Raw genomic sequence first — 15,498 nt, 5'->3', positions numbered from 1 at the left:
TTGTGAGGTGTTGTGAGCCCAGACTTTGTACTGATAGACGATAATGCTCGACCTCATAAAGCACAGGTGGTTGACGTTTTTTGGAAACAGAAGATATTTCAATGCATGGTGTGGCCTGCTCATTCTCCAAATTTGAATTACATAGAGCATATCTGGGATGCACTAGGGAGATGGGTTGCATCACGTCAGCATCCACCAACCATTCTTCAAGACTTATGAACAGCTCTGCAGGAAGAATGGGCGTTATTGCCTCAATATGACACTGATATCATTCACAATATGCCCCGCCACTATCAGGCCTGTATTGGTGCCATAGCTCATCACACCCCATACTGAGCACACTAACCAGATGTCAAAATGTGTGTGCAAATCCATTACATTGGAACAAACTGAAGAACATTTTTGTATACCATTATTCATGTTGCAGTTGATTATGTTCTGTATTGTTTGCATTGTTTCTACCATACCTGTTTGTACTGTTTTGTGGCAAAATAAATGCAACCTTGCAAAATTTGCCTTTGTTGCTGTAATTCTGGACACCAGCATATTTTAAGCATGCTTTAATAGCATACTACAAAGCAAAACTGTCTATAATGTTTGAATGAGGTATTAAACCATTTTTACCCGCAATTTCTATGTAACTTATAGTTACCAGTTGCATTTTCAGTCCAAACGGGATGCCAGAGACTGATAAAATATGGACATGTTGAAAAGAGATGTACCACTGACTGTTAGCATTATTTGAGGGGCTTGTGTACATGTGACTAAGACTCAACATCTGACTGAAAAGCTTTCACAGCCTTTTCACATGCTTGCACAAATACATCGAATGATAAATTTGTATAAAAATATATAACTGTGTGATAAAATTTCATTCTTTGTAATTTTAATATTAATTGTGTGATAATCTATTCACAATGGCACCTCTGCAACACATTTCTTTTTGGAACAACAACTGAATAAGAAATTATTAAAAGATCATTCTAACAATGAAAATGAAAGAGAAATGACAACAAACACCAGCTACTGGTGATGCACGTCCAACATAAAATTCACCAGCCAGGTTTTACGAAGATTATCTGGATTTTTGCAATGAGAGGCTTTACATGGAAAAGTCACTACTTCAGAACACATTTACAAATGGATCTTATGGACTGGCCTACTTCAGCTTTCTCGCATTTGCAGAATGTTAAGGTCAGTGTCTGTACATTAATTTCATACATCAGTAACACACAAATCCAGAAAACTCAAAAAAATTGCCTGTGCAGATTAGCAAGCACTGGTAAGTACAAAACATATTTGCTAGTAGATGAATACACAGCGTAAGAACTAAAATCGTGAAGTTGCTAGAACGCACCTGCAGACTTTTTTACTTTCATGTGAACCCCCATTTTAGTAGCAAATATTAAATCATAATTTTATATAAAAGTAACATGTTTATTTTTGATTACTACTGGCATCAAAATGCTGCCATTTAACAATAAAGTAAAATTTGTTACAAAAACATCAAAGAGAAAATAAAAACTTTATTTTCAAGACCTGAACAGCAATGTTTTTCATTTAACAAAGACATTTCACATCTCTGTCAAATTTTAGTTTATTTTCATATAACATAACTAAATACAACAACTTTACTTCTTGAAAAAAAATCTGGACCATTAGTTGTTAGTAAAAATTTTAATTTGTCTCAAAAATGAGATCGACAGAAAGTGCAAAATGGCTAAGCAGGGATGGCTAGAGGACAAATGTATGGATGTAGAGGCTTATCTCATTAGGGGTAAGATAGATACTGCTTACAGGAAAATTAAAGAGACCTTTGGAGAAAGGATAACCACTTGTATGAATATCAAGAGCTCAGATGGAAACCCAGTTCTAAGCAAAGAAGGGAAAGCAGAACGGTGGAAGGAATATACAGAGGGTCTGTACAAGGGCAATGTAGTGATTTCCCTAAATCGTTTCAGGCAAATGCCAGTATGGTTCCTTTGAAAGGGCACGGCCGATTTCCTTCCCAATCCTTCCCTACCCCGAGCTTGCGCTCCGTCTCTAATGACCTCGTTGTCGACGGGACAAACACTAACCACCACCACCACCACCGCCACCACCACCACAACCACCACGGGCAATGTACTTGAGGACAATATTATGGAAATGGAAGAGGAGGTAGATGAAGATGAAATGGGAGATATGATACCGCATGAAGAGTTTGACAGAGAACTGAAAGATTTGAGACAAAAAAAGGCCCCGGGAGTAGACAACATCCCATTAGAACTACTGATCGCCTTGGGAGAGCCAGCCCTGACAAAACTCTACCATCTGGTGAGCAAGATGTATGAGACAGGCGAAATTCCCTCAGACTTCAAGAAGAACATAATAATTCCAATCCCAAAGAAAGCAGGTGTTGACAGATGTGAAAAACACCTAACTATCAGTTTAATAAGTCACATCTGCAAAATACTAACGCAAATTCTTTACAGACGAATGGAAAAACTGATAGAAGCCGACCTCGGGGAAGATCAGTTTGGATTCCGTAGAAATGTTGGAACACGTGAGGCAATACTGACCTTACGACTTATCTTATAAGAAAGATTAAGGAAAGGCAAACCTACGTTTCTAGCATTTGTAGACTTGAGAGAAAGCTTTTGACAATGTTGATTGGAATACTTTCTTTCAAATTCTGAAGGTGGCAGGGGTAAAATACAGAGAACGAAAGGCTATTTACAATTTGTACAGAAACCAGATGGCAATTATAAGAGTTGAGGGGCACGAAAGAGAAGCAGTGGTTGGGAAGGGAGTGAGACACGGTTGTAGCCAATCAACAATGTTATTCAATCTGTATATTGAGTAAGCAGTAAAGGAAACAAAAGGAAAGTTCGGAGTAGGTATTAAAATCCATGGAGAAGAAATAAAAACTGAGGTTCACCGATGACACTAATTCTGTCACACACAGCAAAGGACATGGAAGAGCAGTTGAACGGAATGGATGGTGTCTTGAAAGGAGTGTATAAGATGAACATCAACAAAAGCAAAACTAGTATAATAGAATGCAGTCTAAGTCGGAGATGCTGAGGGATTAGTTTAGGAAATGAGACGCTTAAAGTAGTAAAGGAGTTTTGCTATTTGGGGAGCAAAATAACTGATGATGGTCGAAGTAGAGGGGTGTATAAAATAGGATATAAAATGTAGACTGGCAATGGCAAGGAAAACGTTTCTCAAGAAAAGACATTTGTTAACATAGAGTATAGATTTAAGTGCCAGAAAGTCATTTCTGAAAGTATTTGTATGGAGTGTAGCCATGTATGGAAGTGAAACATGGGCGATAAATAGTTTGGACAAGAAGAGAATAGAAGCTTTTGAAACGTGGTGCTACAGAAGAATGCTGAAGATTAGATGGGTAGATCACATAACTAATAAGGAAGTATTGAATAGAATTGGGGAGAAGAGGAGCTTGTGGCACAACTTGACTAGAAGAAGGTATCAGTTGGTAGGACATGTTCCAAGACATCGAGGGATCACCAATTTAGTATTGGAGGGCTGCGTGGAGGGTAAAAATCGTAGAGGGAGACCAAGAGATGAATACACTAAGCAGATTCAGAAGGATGTAGGTTGCAGTAAGTACTGGGAGATGATGAAGCTTGCACAGGATACAGTAGCTCGGAGAGCTGCATCAAGGCAGTTCCAGGACTGAAGGCAACAACAACAACAAAGTATTCATCACTAGGTAAATCAATTGCATAACAGGTCTTTAACATAAAGTTGCTTTTTCAGGCCTCACTTAATTTTTTAAATTTTAATTTAAATATGTTAATAAGCCATAATGTTTTGTACTTACCAACCCTCAGAACATCTAATCTTCAAAGGCAATTTTTTCTATGTTCTGTCTTGTCTCATCTCTCTCTCTTTTGAATTGTGTTGCACTGAATTAACAAATTTATGTCTAGACATTGACCTTCAAGTGCTAGAAGAGTTAAGGATATGAGAAAAGGCCAGTCCAAAGCCCCCTTGTTCTATATTGCTATATAAGCAATGGAGACAAGAACTGAGATGCTATGCAATGCAGACAAGAGCTGATATGCTATCTGGTTTACATTGTTCTAGAAAATGCATATCCAGAGATTAAAGAGGTCTATCCACACAGCTGTATCATATTCATCTGGTGATGTAAATTTTGGATATGCAGCACCTAGCAAAAAGTGAAAGCTAGGACATACACTCCACAGCATACAGTCATTTCAGGAGAACCAGTGAATACTACACAGTAAACGTAAAACAAGGAACAAAGTTTTGTAGATAGAAAAATTCCAAACAAAAACGCATGGCTGTCAAAATGGCAACACATGAAACTTTCAATGATTATTGAAGCAGAATCTTATTGACAGCCAGCTCACAAAACCCAAAGAAATTATCATATGTAATGGTTGTCAGTGGCACCAAGATTAGTGTCATACATGCATGGATGACACTGTAAATGAAGATGGTAAGGCTATGCTTTCAAAGGTTGCTTTGCAAAGGAAAATCCAGGCATACTGGCCCAGTTGAATTCTCACACTACTGCAAACACGAGTGATACAGGTATTAGTGTCAGTGGTGGCAGCAAGAAACTGCTGAAATCACTCAAACTGAAAAAATCTTTGGGGCCCATGGTAACCCTGTCACATTTTAAACAGAATTTGCAGCTGCATTTACTATTCTTAACCATAATATACCATAGATCCCCATAGCAGAAAACTGGCCATTAGTTGGACCAAAGCATTGGTCACAGCAATCTACAAGAAGTAGTGATATTCAAAACTAATGTCAAATATCTTGAACATTCATCTGTTTTATAATCTTTGAACATTACCTTAACTAAAACATAATGGGATACCTCTAACCGAATGATTTCCTCCCTATCAACCAATGCAGATTACGAAAACATCAGTCAGGCGAAACCCAACTCTCACTTTTCTCACATTACACCTTACAAGCCATGGAACAGGCAGTCATTAGGTGCAGTACTACTTGACTTCCAAAAAGTCATCTGATACAGTATCACACTTATTAATGAGAGTATAATCATCATACTGATTGGCAGTATATAGATTTAGAGCATTTTGAAGAGTGGAAACTTTGTTCTTAGTGTCAAATTTCTTGACAAATAAGCAAAATATTCCTAGACTGCACGTCTGTCAAGTAAGCAGTATTATTATAGGCAATGAAATGTAGCACGAATGTTCTAAGCCACTTATAAAACATGATCAGCTCCATTTCCTAAACTTTGCCAGTCCCTTTTCCTTCCCCTTCAACCTTTTGCCGGAAGAAGGAGCCACTTGCTCTGAAAGCTAGCACATTTCCACAATTTTTACATGTGATTTCTTCTGCCACAACTTCGTGAGTACATTCTTTTATATCTATCCATAGCTTGTTATTTATTAATGGAAAATCCTTTATGGAATACAAACAATGAAATGATTAAGGGTAACAAAAGGCCTTCTTTGGAAATAGGAAACATGCACCACATTTATGAAAAAAGTCTGGCAAGTCAGACTGCAACAGCTTCATTTTCTGAAGATGGCCTTTTGGCCGATATCTTAAACGTGCAGTAGTCTTTTCATTATGCCTGTCTGCAGCTCAATGTCTCTCTATGTGGTTAGCAGCAATCTGTCCCCTTCATAAAATAATTGTAACTTCGAGAACATATTGTTCCTTCTTCAGCAAGGAATGACAGTATGGTTGAGACTTAGAAAGAGGGATCAGGTTATTCAGACTGTACGCCAAGAGGGAAACAGATGGTGTTCTCCTTCTCCCTTTATCCCTGTAACACTTGTCTCCTACAACCTAGAGTTTCACTGATCTCCCCCTCTTCCGAAATCCTAATCAGCCCTTGTCTCCATGAACAAAGAATATTAAGTTTAAAACATAGGACTACTATTTTGACACCAGGTGTTATCATTGGTACTAGCTACTTTGCCTCCTGGAAGTAAATATCACCAACCACTAAATTTTAACAGATTGTGTTAATTTGGTTAATTATTTATTTCACCCACAGATATATCATCAATCCACACTACTCATACATATGAAGTACAACTTCCTCTTATACTTTCAGATCATATGTGGATGTTGACCAAACCTGTTCATTATGTCTATTCCAGAGACCACTTCTCTGCGGGATCCTCGGAATAAGATTAATATAATAGAAAACCAATTTATTCACTTAAGCTACATAGTTTCGTTACTACAAAATTTTTTTAGTAATAAAAGCACAATTTCAATGCTGAAAAATTAATTCAAACCACAGGCAATGTATTTGGAATCTGTTTATGGCAAACATTCATGTGACATGAGCGTTCTTACAGGCTCATCATTCTAGTCAATAGAAATAAAACGTATTTTTAAAGTAAATGGGATATATCATACGTGGGGAACAACAAAATCAAGGTCATGATACGATTAATACCTGCATCACAAACTTTATTGAAACAAAACAAAAATGCCAATATGTGTAAAAGGTGTAACAACAGTTTATAATTTGAATACAGGTAGTCACTTGCAAGCTTTTATTTATAATATGAGAAGATTCTCCTGCATCTATTGCAACAGAACTGAGTTCATTCTAATGTTCTGCACTAATCAAAAGCTATTTGCTATGAAAATAATAAATAATGCAAATAAAAATAAATTAAATAAAAGAGAAAAAAGCTCTTTTACATACGTGGCTGTCTCTTGCAGTATTCTGTTCAGGGCTGACTGTTCATCTGTCTTCTTGGGCAAAGAGTTAGGGTACCGAGTTAAGAATTCGTCACTGAAACCGGATAGAAGAACAATGTATGACTGATGAGTATACTTTGAGAAAATGAAGTTCAATGTTAACTGTTGCCATTGAAAATCTCACACACACTTTTTAACCCAATAACATTACCTCCCCACCGTATATCTCCAAACAAATGGCTTTGGAAAGTATTTATGACAGATCGTTATCTAAAGTAATATCAGCAATTCCAGCAGAATGGTGGTAGCTCTCAGCAGGTTTAATGTACCAATATCAGCTCACGAAATACATTTGTGATAACTGCCCCAAGTTATAAGAGAACTCCAAATGGTACTACTACACATGGGTTTTCATTTGTAAAGTAATGCAACTGAGTAAAACCAAAACAATTCGCACATTAAGTAACCTTAACACTTTTTCCTGCTTTGTGGAAATTCAGAAATAAATTAAACACAAATAAAACATCAAAATTATGTTTAAGATGTCCTCTTGGTTCCCTAATGCGGTATTCTGTACTTTGAGAGTACACGGACACCTCTAAGGTTACGCAACACAAATAAAACGATCCACAGATAGTGCCGAAATAACTGCAAATCAACGAAACTAAAACAAAATTTACATGCCAAAAAGCAGCCACTGAAAGAGCAACATAAACATTATTCAAGCATGTTATACATCAACTTAAAAATGCATTCGGATAGGTGTTCATTATTTGTTGTGTATTGCGACAGTTTGCGTTTGGTTACAAAATTCTAACTGCAGAAGTCTAGTTCTTTAAGTATTCCACTGGGTGGGTAATTTCTTCTGCGTGCAAGTATTTTAAGATATTGTATTTGCTCCCAATTGTGGGGTATTTAAATACTTCGCAGGAGATATAAGGGCACTATCTTCGACACCTTATCCTCTTGCATAAAGCAAACAGTGCTGTCAATTACACATTCTTCCCTTTGTAAACAAACGCAAGATAGCAAACATGTTTATCAGTGATACCAGAACAATGCCCGACTGGTGAAGAGAAGAGACTTTGCCGTACTGTGCCTTGCTAACGACACGGAATAAAAATACAAGCAATACTGACCTATGAACTCTCTGGATTGCAGCACTATTGCTCACTGGATCCACTAGAAGATGTGTCCTTTCGTTTGCTTCCCCGCCCTAAAAGCATATTTTTTGTTGAATATATATATATATTTGCACTATGGAAACAAACATGAATTAGGTTTCATGATGAAACGCATCAACCATAGTGTTATTGCATATCACACTTCGTAATCCAAATTAAAGCAAAGGAATCCATGGGTACAATCGTCTTATCACATAAATTTCTCATTTCTAAATGCGAATGACTTTTACATCACCTGTACCGAATTATCCTCTTTACAACTATAACAACATCCCATGTTCTTAAGTATTTGTACAAACGACATACGTTACGAACAAGAAACAAGACTTTCCACCACAACACCTGACTCCTGTCACACCACCTGACGCCCTACTGCATTTGCTCGATTCAGTCGATCAATGAGCTTCGTTTGTAAAGAACCCATCTTTCAGTAAGAATCGATTTAGTACTCGCAACACATATTCAGATATCGAACTGAGAAATTACATAAGCGTTATGATTACGAGAGCAAAGGGGAGGAGGGAATCTAGCTACCGATAATGAAATGCTGATGCAACCGGCCTGATTGCTTCGGTGTCGGCCAATCCACATGTTGCGCTTCGCCCGAAATGAACGTTAAGACAACATTTATTTGCATAGCGTTTTCATGCAACATAATCCAAGAATACATCAATGTGAAAAATCAATAATAGAATAACTATATAAAAGAAGGAATAAGCGATGTCAAAGATACTACGTCGAAGTGAAATCATCTTCTAAGCCATAATGCACAGACACTGAACGACCTCTACATCACTCCCACCCACCCAACCACTCAAGTGCTAATGATGTTTGCGATTAATCCTGTCGTGAAATGCATATCGCGTGACGACTGGTTTTGTTGATGTGGAACCGTCAGGGGTAACTGCTGATGTTTGTGGCAGGTTATCGGTGATGGGTGGCGATGTAACAGATGGTTCTCTCGTGTCGGTAGATGGTGCGATAGGCGTCTTGTGTGCCGAAGTGGAAGCAGCGCTGAATGCAGGTTACAGGAGGTCAATAAATATTATTGTTGGTATTCCCATTACATCGACGCTGAACGCTGTACTTTCTCTGCTAAGCACTGTACGAGGGTAATCCCAAAAGTAAGGTCTGTTTGAGTGGCAGTTGGTCATACTGTTATGAAGAGTGCTTCAAGCACTGGTGTAAAAATGCAACGCAGTGCTGAGGCGCTCAGACTTGGCCTGGCAGCCGTTGAGAATGGAGCTCACGTTGGATGTTACCGCCAAGTGCGAACTGCGTGCAGTTATTCGGTTTTTGAACGCAAAGGGCACTGCGCCGATTGAAATCCATCGCCCATTGACGGAAGTGTATGGTGAGTCGTGCATAGATGTAAAAAATGTTCGTGAGTGGTGTAGAGAGTTTTCAGCTGGTCGGACCGAAATTCACGACGAACAAAGGAGCGGGAGACCGTCGGTTTCTGAGGAGACAGTGTTGTAGGTTGAGCAAAGCTTGGGTGAAGATCGGCGGATCACCCTGGATGATCTCTGCACGTTGGTTCCTGAGGTCTCCCGAAGCACCGCTCATAGAATTTTTACGGAAACATTGATCTACCGGAAGGTGTGGACAAGATGGGTGCCACGCATGCTGACTGAGGACCACATACGGCAACGACTTGATGCTTCCAGCGCATTTCTTCACGGCCTTGCAGCTGAACAGGACAACTTTTTGGACTCAATTGTCACGGGTGACGAAACCTGGGCATACAACTTTACACCTGAGACCAAGCAACAATCACGCCAGTGGCGGCATCCTTCTTCACCAAAGCCGTGGAAATTCAAACAAATACAGTCTGTTGGTAAAGTCATAACAACCGTTTTTTGGGATCGGAAAGGGGTATTGTTAGTCGACTTTATGACAACTGCGACCACCATTAACGCCGACAGGTACTGTCAGACTCTGAAAAGACTCAAACGGGAAATTCAGAACCGGGGAAGAGGAATGTTGAGCAAGGGCGTGCACATTCACCATGACAACGTTCGCCCACACATCGCTAGGCAAACCGTTGCTCTCCTGCAACAGTTTCAGTGGAAAATAATCACCTACCCACCCTATAGTCCTGACTTGGCGCCCAGCGACTATCACCTGTTCCCTAGGTTAAAAGAACATTTGTCCAGAAAGCGATTCAGCTCCGACGACGAGGTGAAAGAAGAGGTCCATAACTTTATGAACACCATGGCGGCGAGCTGGCATGACATCGGCATACAAAAACTGCCACAGCGTCTACAAAAATGCATCGACGAAAATGGTGATTATGTCGAAAAATATCTATATGTTCAAGCTATAAACTGATGTAAACCACTGTAGAAATAAACAGATCTATGAAATTATAATAAAATAGCAGACCTTACTTTTGGAATTACCCTCGTATATGGCCCATCATACAGTTGTTGCAGAGGTTCATATACCGTGTCATGTCAAATGAAATCTTGTTTTCATTTTGACAAATTGTCAAAGACGAATGGGTGGCGAGACTCTTGTTCTCTTTAGTCTCTTGTTCCCTTGCTGCAATAGGCCAGAGTTTTTATATCTGCCAGTATTGCTTGCTGACAATGTCCGACGCATTGGCAATAATGTCTGCATACTGCAGAAGAACTCACCCAGTAGCCTAATTGGTTGACCATAGGCCAAACCAGCTGTATTTGTTTTCAGATCGCCCTTGCTGGCTGTGTGGAGGCCCAGTAGCAAGTTTGGTAGTATCTCAGTCCAACACTGTGACTTGTGACACCGAAGGGATAGAGAAGGCTTAGAGCTAAATGTGTAAGCATTCTACCATACGATTAGCGGCCAGGTGAAGAGTAGTTGTCTGTATGAGATTTGTATCTAAAGTGGCGGCAAATGCCTTGAACAGGTATGATTCAAACTGTCTCCCTTGCTCAGTGGTAATGCACAACGATACACTGAACCAGGCAATCCATCCCTGGAAGAATGTAGTTGTGATGGCCTCAGCAGTGATATTGGACGTGGAGAATACCTACGGTCTATGGTGGTAAGACAGTAAGGACATCCCTCTGATAGCAACAACAGTCCAATAACGTCTGTGTGGATGTTCAAATCATTGATTATGGCGAATGAACATGCTGAGTCACTTTGTTATACTGACATGCCATACAGTGGTGGACAGATGCCTTACAGTCTTTGTCAATGTTAGGCCACACAAAAGTTCATTTCACCAACTGTGTTGTAACATGGACACCAGGATGCGACAGGTCATACAGCAATGTGATTGCTTGCTGTCGAAACCATGAGAGACAAAGGGCTGTGTCTTCACCATTGTAGTTCAACATTGGGCTGTTGTATAAAGGCTAATGCCTCATAATTGATTGCAGTCGAGATCACTCAACACAAGAGAGCGAGTGTCTGCTGGGACATTAAGTTGTCTCAAAACATGTACAACACTGGTCATAAACATGTGCGCTGACTGTGGGTGGGCCGGGTCTCGAGCATCAACATACATAATCTTGTGGATGTGCCGCATCCACAGAGTTTTAAGTTCGATAAAGACCAAATAAAATAAATATACCTTACTTTCTCACTTGGCTTTATCAAAAAGTAATATTATCGAGACCTGAGATGGAAGTTAAAATTTCTGACCTCTAAAACATGTTTGTTTCAGATGTCTTTGTGCAAACGCAACCAAGCAAGACACTCCCCCCATTTCTTGCCTTTCTCTGGTCAAACCAGAGGTACTCCCAAGAATAGCAGCTGTACTTTTCAGGCTTGTTTTCATGTTTTCTTACAAGTGACACGCTACAATACGCCCACTCCATTTGTCAACAATTGGTTCTAAATATCTGATTGCCAATATTGATCAGTAATAAAGAGTAATGCGAGATACAAGGAAGCCAATTGTTACCGACTCCCTCATTAGTTATTCTTTTTAAATGTAACAGCGGTGTAGTATAAGATTTCAGTGAAATTGTTTTTATGTAATCTGGATTGTTATCGTTTTGTTTGTTGAGACAATGGCATTGAAGGATGCAGGAGCTTGTATTGTAGGGTGAAGGGGTGTTACTGCATTAATAGCTAGTACAAAAAGAGGGTCTACTGAAGGGATGTGTGAAGCAAGGTAATCATTTTAAAAAATACCAGTACTCCCAAGAAAACATATTAATCACTCAGCCATTGATATGCACCAACAAAAATTTTGGAAAGGTGGCACCCTTGGTTGTAAACTGTCTATGAAGTCTAAATGACAAAGCTGGCACGGTGATGCTTTGTCTGGTGACTGACGAAATGTATATGTCATCCGTTTGTGGTCCGCAATGAGAATGAATTGTCTACCTGTGAGCACGTGTCTGAATTTCTTGATGGAAAAAATATTCTGCATACAGTTCATGGTCATTGGTAGACTAGTTCTGCTATGAAGGAGATAGCTTTTTTCTGTAGAATGCTAAAGGCTGCCACTGAATGTCTGTCTGCTGTTTTAGTGCAGCATCTATTACTGACAGATCAACTGTTAACACCTACAGTGCTTGCAGAACAGGGAGCACCAACAGAGCGGCCTCAGCAATAGCCGTCTTTACATTGCTGAAAGCTGTCTCGGCTTCACTACTGCACAGCAGTCTGGCACTTAACTGAGCAAACCACATAGAAGATCATTCAGAGGAGCAGCTAACAATGCATGGTTCCACACACAATGATGATAGAAATTGGTGACACCTAGAAAATTACCACAATTTACAAACAGTCAATGGTCATGGATAATTAACCATTGGGTCTACCTTGTCTTGAGGTAGTTGAATTGTGAGGGCATTGACTGTGTAGCCAAGGAGGTGGAATTCTGAACGTTCATCCATGAAATGTTGGAATGTTTGTGAGGCATTGTCCGATCCAAAAGGCATTCTTGTAAACTCAAAGAGGCAAAATGGAGTGGTGCGAGCAGTTTTAGCAATCTCTTCTAGCACTACTGGTACTTTATAATATGCACACATGAAGTCTAAGGTGAAAAATACGTGCTTACCATAGATATTAAACGTAAAGTCCTCAATGTGCAGTACGGGGTAGTGGTCTGGAATTGTCCTTGCAATTTGCTGTTGATTCTCATCGCCAAGACACCATCCATCGTTGTTCTTAGACACTGTGTGTAGCGGTGAGGCCCAGTTGCTGCTTAATGGTCGGAATATGTCCTGTGCAAGCATGAAAGAGAATTATTACTTAGTTACTTTCAGCTTCTTGGTAGGCAGGTGGTGCAGTCAAGCATGAATTGGCAGTCTGAGTGTTGTGATGATGTAATACACTGTCAAATGGCATACTGATGCTAGTGTTGGTCACTATTTGATGATCTTCAGGAACTGTTTAAGAAGTTCCAAGTAGGGAGAGTCAGTCATGATCATCCGAATGGCAGGACCATCCAGACAATGTACACTTACTTGAGTGGCCGGATTAGTGCTGGTATCTAGCAGTCAACAATGTCTGAGGTTATGTAGCAAGTCATAAAATGACAGAGAGTCTGCTGCTGTGATGGGATGTGTCACATTCGCTACTATAAATTGCCACTCGAACTTATGACATAGGCCTAGATTTAGTGGACATGTCACACGCCCATATGATTTTATTGTAGATCCATTGGCAGCAAACAGGTTACAACCATCACATTTATGATGAGACAGAGGAGTAGATGCATAAACAGACATTTCTGCGCCGGTATCCACCAGGAACTGGAGATTGATGTAGAGACTGGTGACAAACAATCGACAGCTGCTCTTCAGATGGCTAGTCACCATCATCACTTATTTCCTGTCATGTTCCAATCTCACATGGCGTAATGTATCTCTAGTCTTTCAGGTCCAAACCTTCTGTGGTACTAGCAGATCTGTGATGAAGGTGATCAGCTGGGTTACCCTGTGATTGACTACTTGAATGTCATGTTCATAGTGCAGAGTCTAGCACAGTGACCTCCACGATCTGTATCTGTAGCGATACTATTATACAATCTGGTGATGGGTTAACAATTGCTACTGTTGCCAACGGGCCTATCTCAATGGTACAGTCATATGTCTGTGCTTATGTGTCAAGGTCTCTGGTGCATACTGTAAGGAACTTCTGTGTGACTTGAGGTAGATGTGGAAGCTAGATGTTTCTTAGAATGTCTTCATTGACAGCATTGCTCACTATTGTCAATAACAGGTGCAGCAGCTGTGAGAGATTGCAATCTCCTGCGAGGCAATGCAATCTCTTAATTCATGTGTTAGCAGCAACTACTCAAGTTGTTTTGCCTCAAACTACGACAGACACGTGACCATAGCATCCTTCAAAGTCCTGTATCAGTCAAAGATCGGTGTTAAGGCCAAAATATTGCACACTTCATTAGCAATGCCTTCATTAAGAGCGGCGGCGACATAACAGTACTTAGTTTCATCAGCTCTTATGTTGGTGAGCATGTATTGACTCTCGATTTGTGCAAACCATTCAACGAAGTTTGACAGTGACTTGATTAACTGAATCATTCAGGGGCACATTGACACATCGTGCCAGGTCTGACATTGCTATATCTCAATACACGGATGGTGCACGGCATGGCTGATGCAGTAGATTGCCTCTTGACTTTCAAAGTATGTCAGCGGTGCACTATGTGGATGACACATGGTTAATTTGTGCTTGATGTTCAGAACAACATGACATGGATATTATGTTAGTTGACTCTCACCTATGATTATGTCACGGCCACCAAAAATGATGCGACTCATGAGAACTTAACTTTAAGGCAAAATTCATTGCTTTGCACGTTGATACAATGCAGTCTGAAAATACATCAGCATGAAAAAGTAATAACAGAATAATTACATAAAACTAGAAATAGACAATGTCAAAAAGATTACATCATACTGTAATCACTGTATGACTTGCACACTTCTTCACCTTGATACACAACCACTACATAAAGTTAGCAGGGCCTGTACTGTCACCATTGCCATTGGCGGCTCCAAACTGTAACAACTTGGCAATGATAGGTGGAACATGGGAGGCATATGACGACTCAGCGCAAGTAGACAGACTTCAAGAGGATTTACAATTCAGAAACCAGTGAAGACAAAGTGGATCTGGGTGCTCCATTTGAAATTCAAGAATCAAATGTACTGTTTGCACTAAAAGTGATGGGATTACCAGATCTTTGGGTGCTATCAGAAGTGCCCAGGTTTGGAATGAATTATCCACGTATACACCATGACTTAAATCTGCAGGCTTGAAGGTGACTTTACTCTCTAATAATTACAAATAATTTTGTTTGAATGTTAATTTCTTATTGTAAAAAACGCTACTTTTCTATTCTTATTCTGACAACTTGTCGTTCTTGCGTCTATGATATTCGACTAACATATTAAAGAAATGCTGTTAAGTCGCAGCAACATGTCATCTGACAATGTTTATTTTTTGTGTTTGTTCATTCATTGTTAGTTATCAGTTTACAGCAACTGTTGGAATGTTTGGATCATGCATGAATAGGCTAGCTTCCATAATTGAGAATAGTGACTAATAACAGTGAAATTAAGAGACAATATCTAAGTTCGTTCCATGAAGAGTGGTTGCAGAATGACAATTGAGAAGAGTGATAACAAAAAGTTGACAGTGATGTGCTTGTACATAA

General features: G+C 39.7%; 1 protein-coding gene across 1 annotated transcript in view; it reads right to left on the bottom strand.

Moving 5' to 3' along the window:
- LOC126281747 (ragulator complex protein LAMTOR1) overlaps nucleotides 1-8,283 on the bottom strand; it is a 58,826-nt gene extending 50,543 nt beyond the window's left edge. The window contains exons 1-3 of the mRNA XM_049980933.1: nucleotides 8,107-8,283; nucleotides 7,827-7,903; nucleotides 6,692-6,781 (exon numbers count right to left, since the gene is read on the bottom strand). Coding sequence (XP_049836890.1) covers nucleotides 6,692-6,781; nucleotides 7,827-7,903; nucleotides 8,107-8,175 — 236 coding nt within the window. The 5' untranslated portion in view covers nucleotides 8,176-8,283. The remainder of the gene's footprint in view (nucleotides 1-6,691; nucleotides 6,782-7,826; nucleotides 7,904-8,106) is intronic.
- Nucleotides 8,284-15,498: the final 7,215 nt, after the last annotated feature.

Source organism: Schistocerca gregaria, chromosome 7, assembly GCF_023897955.1.
Source record: "Schistocerca gregaria isolate iqSchGreg1 chromosome 7, iqSchGreg1.2, whole genome shotgun sequence".
NCBI lineage: Eukaryota > Metazoa > Arthropoda > Insecta > Orthoptera > Acrididae > Schistocerca > Schistocerca gregaria.
Note: the sequence above shows the minus strand (reverse complement) of the source record. Positions and strands in the feature narration are given on the sequence as shown.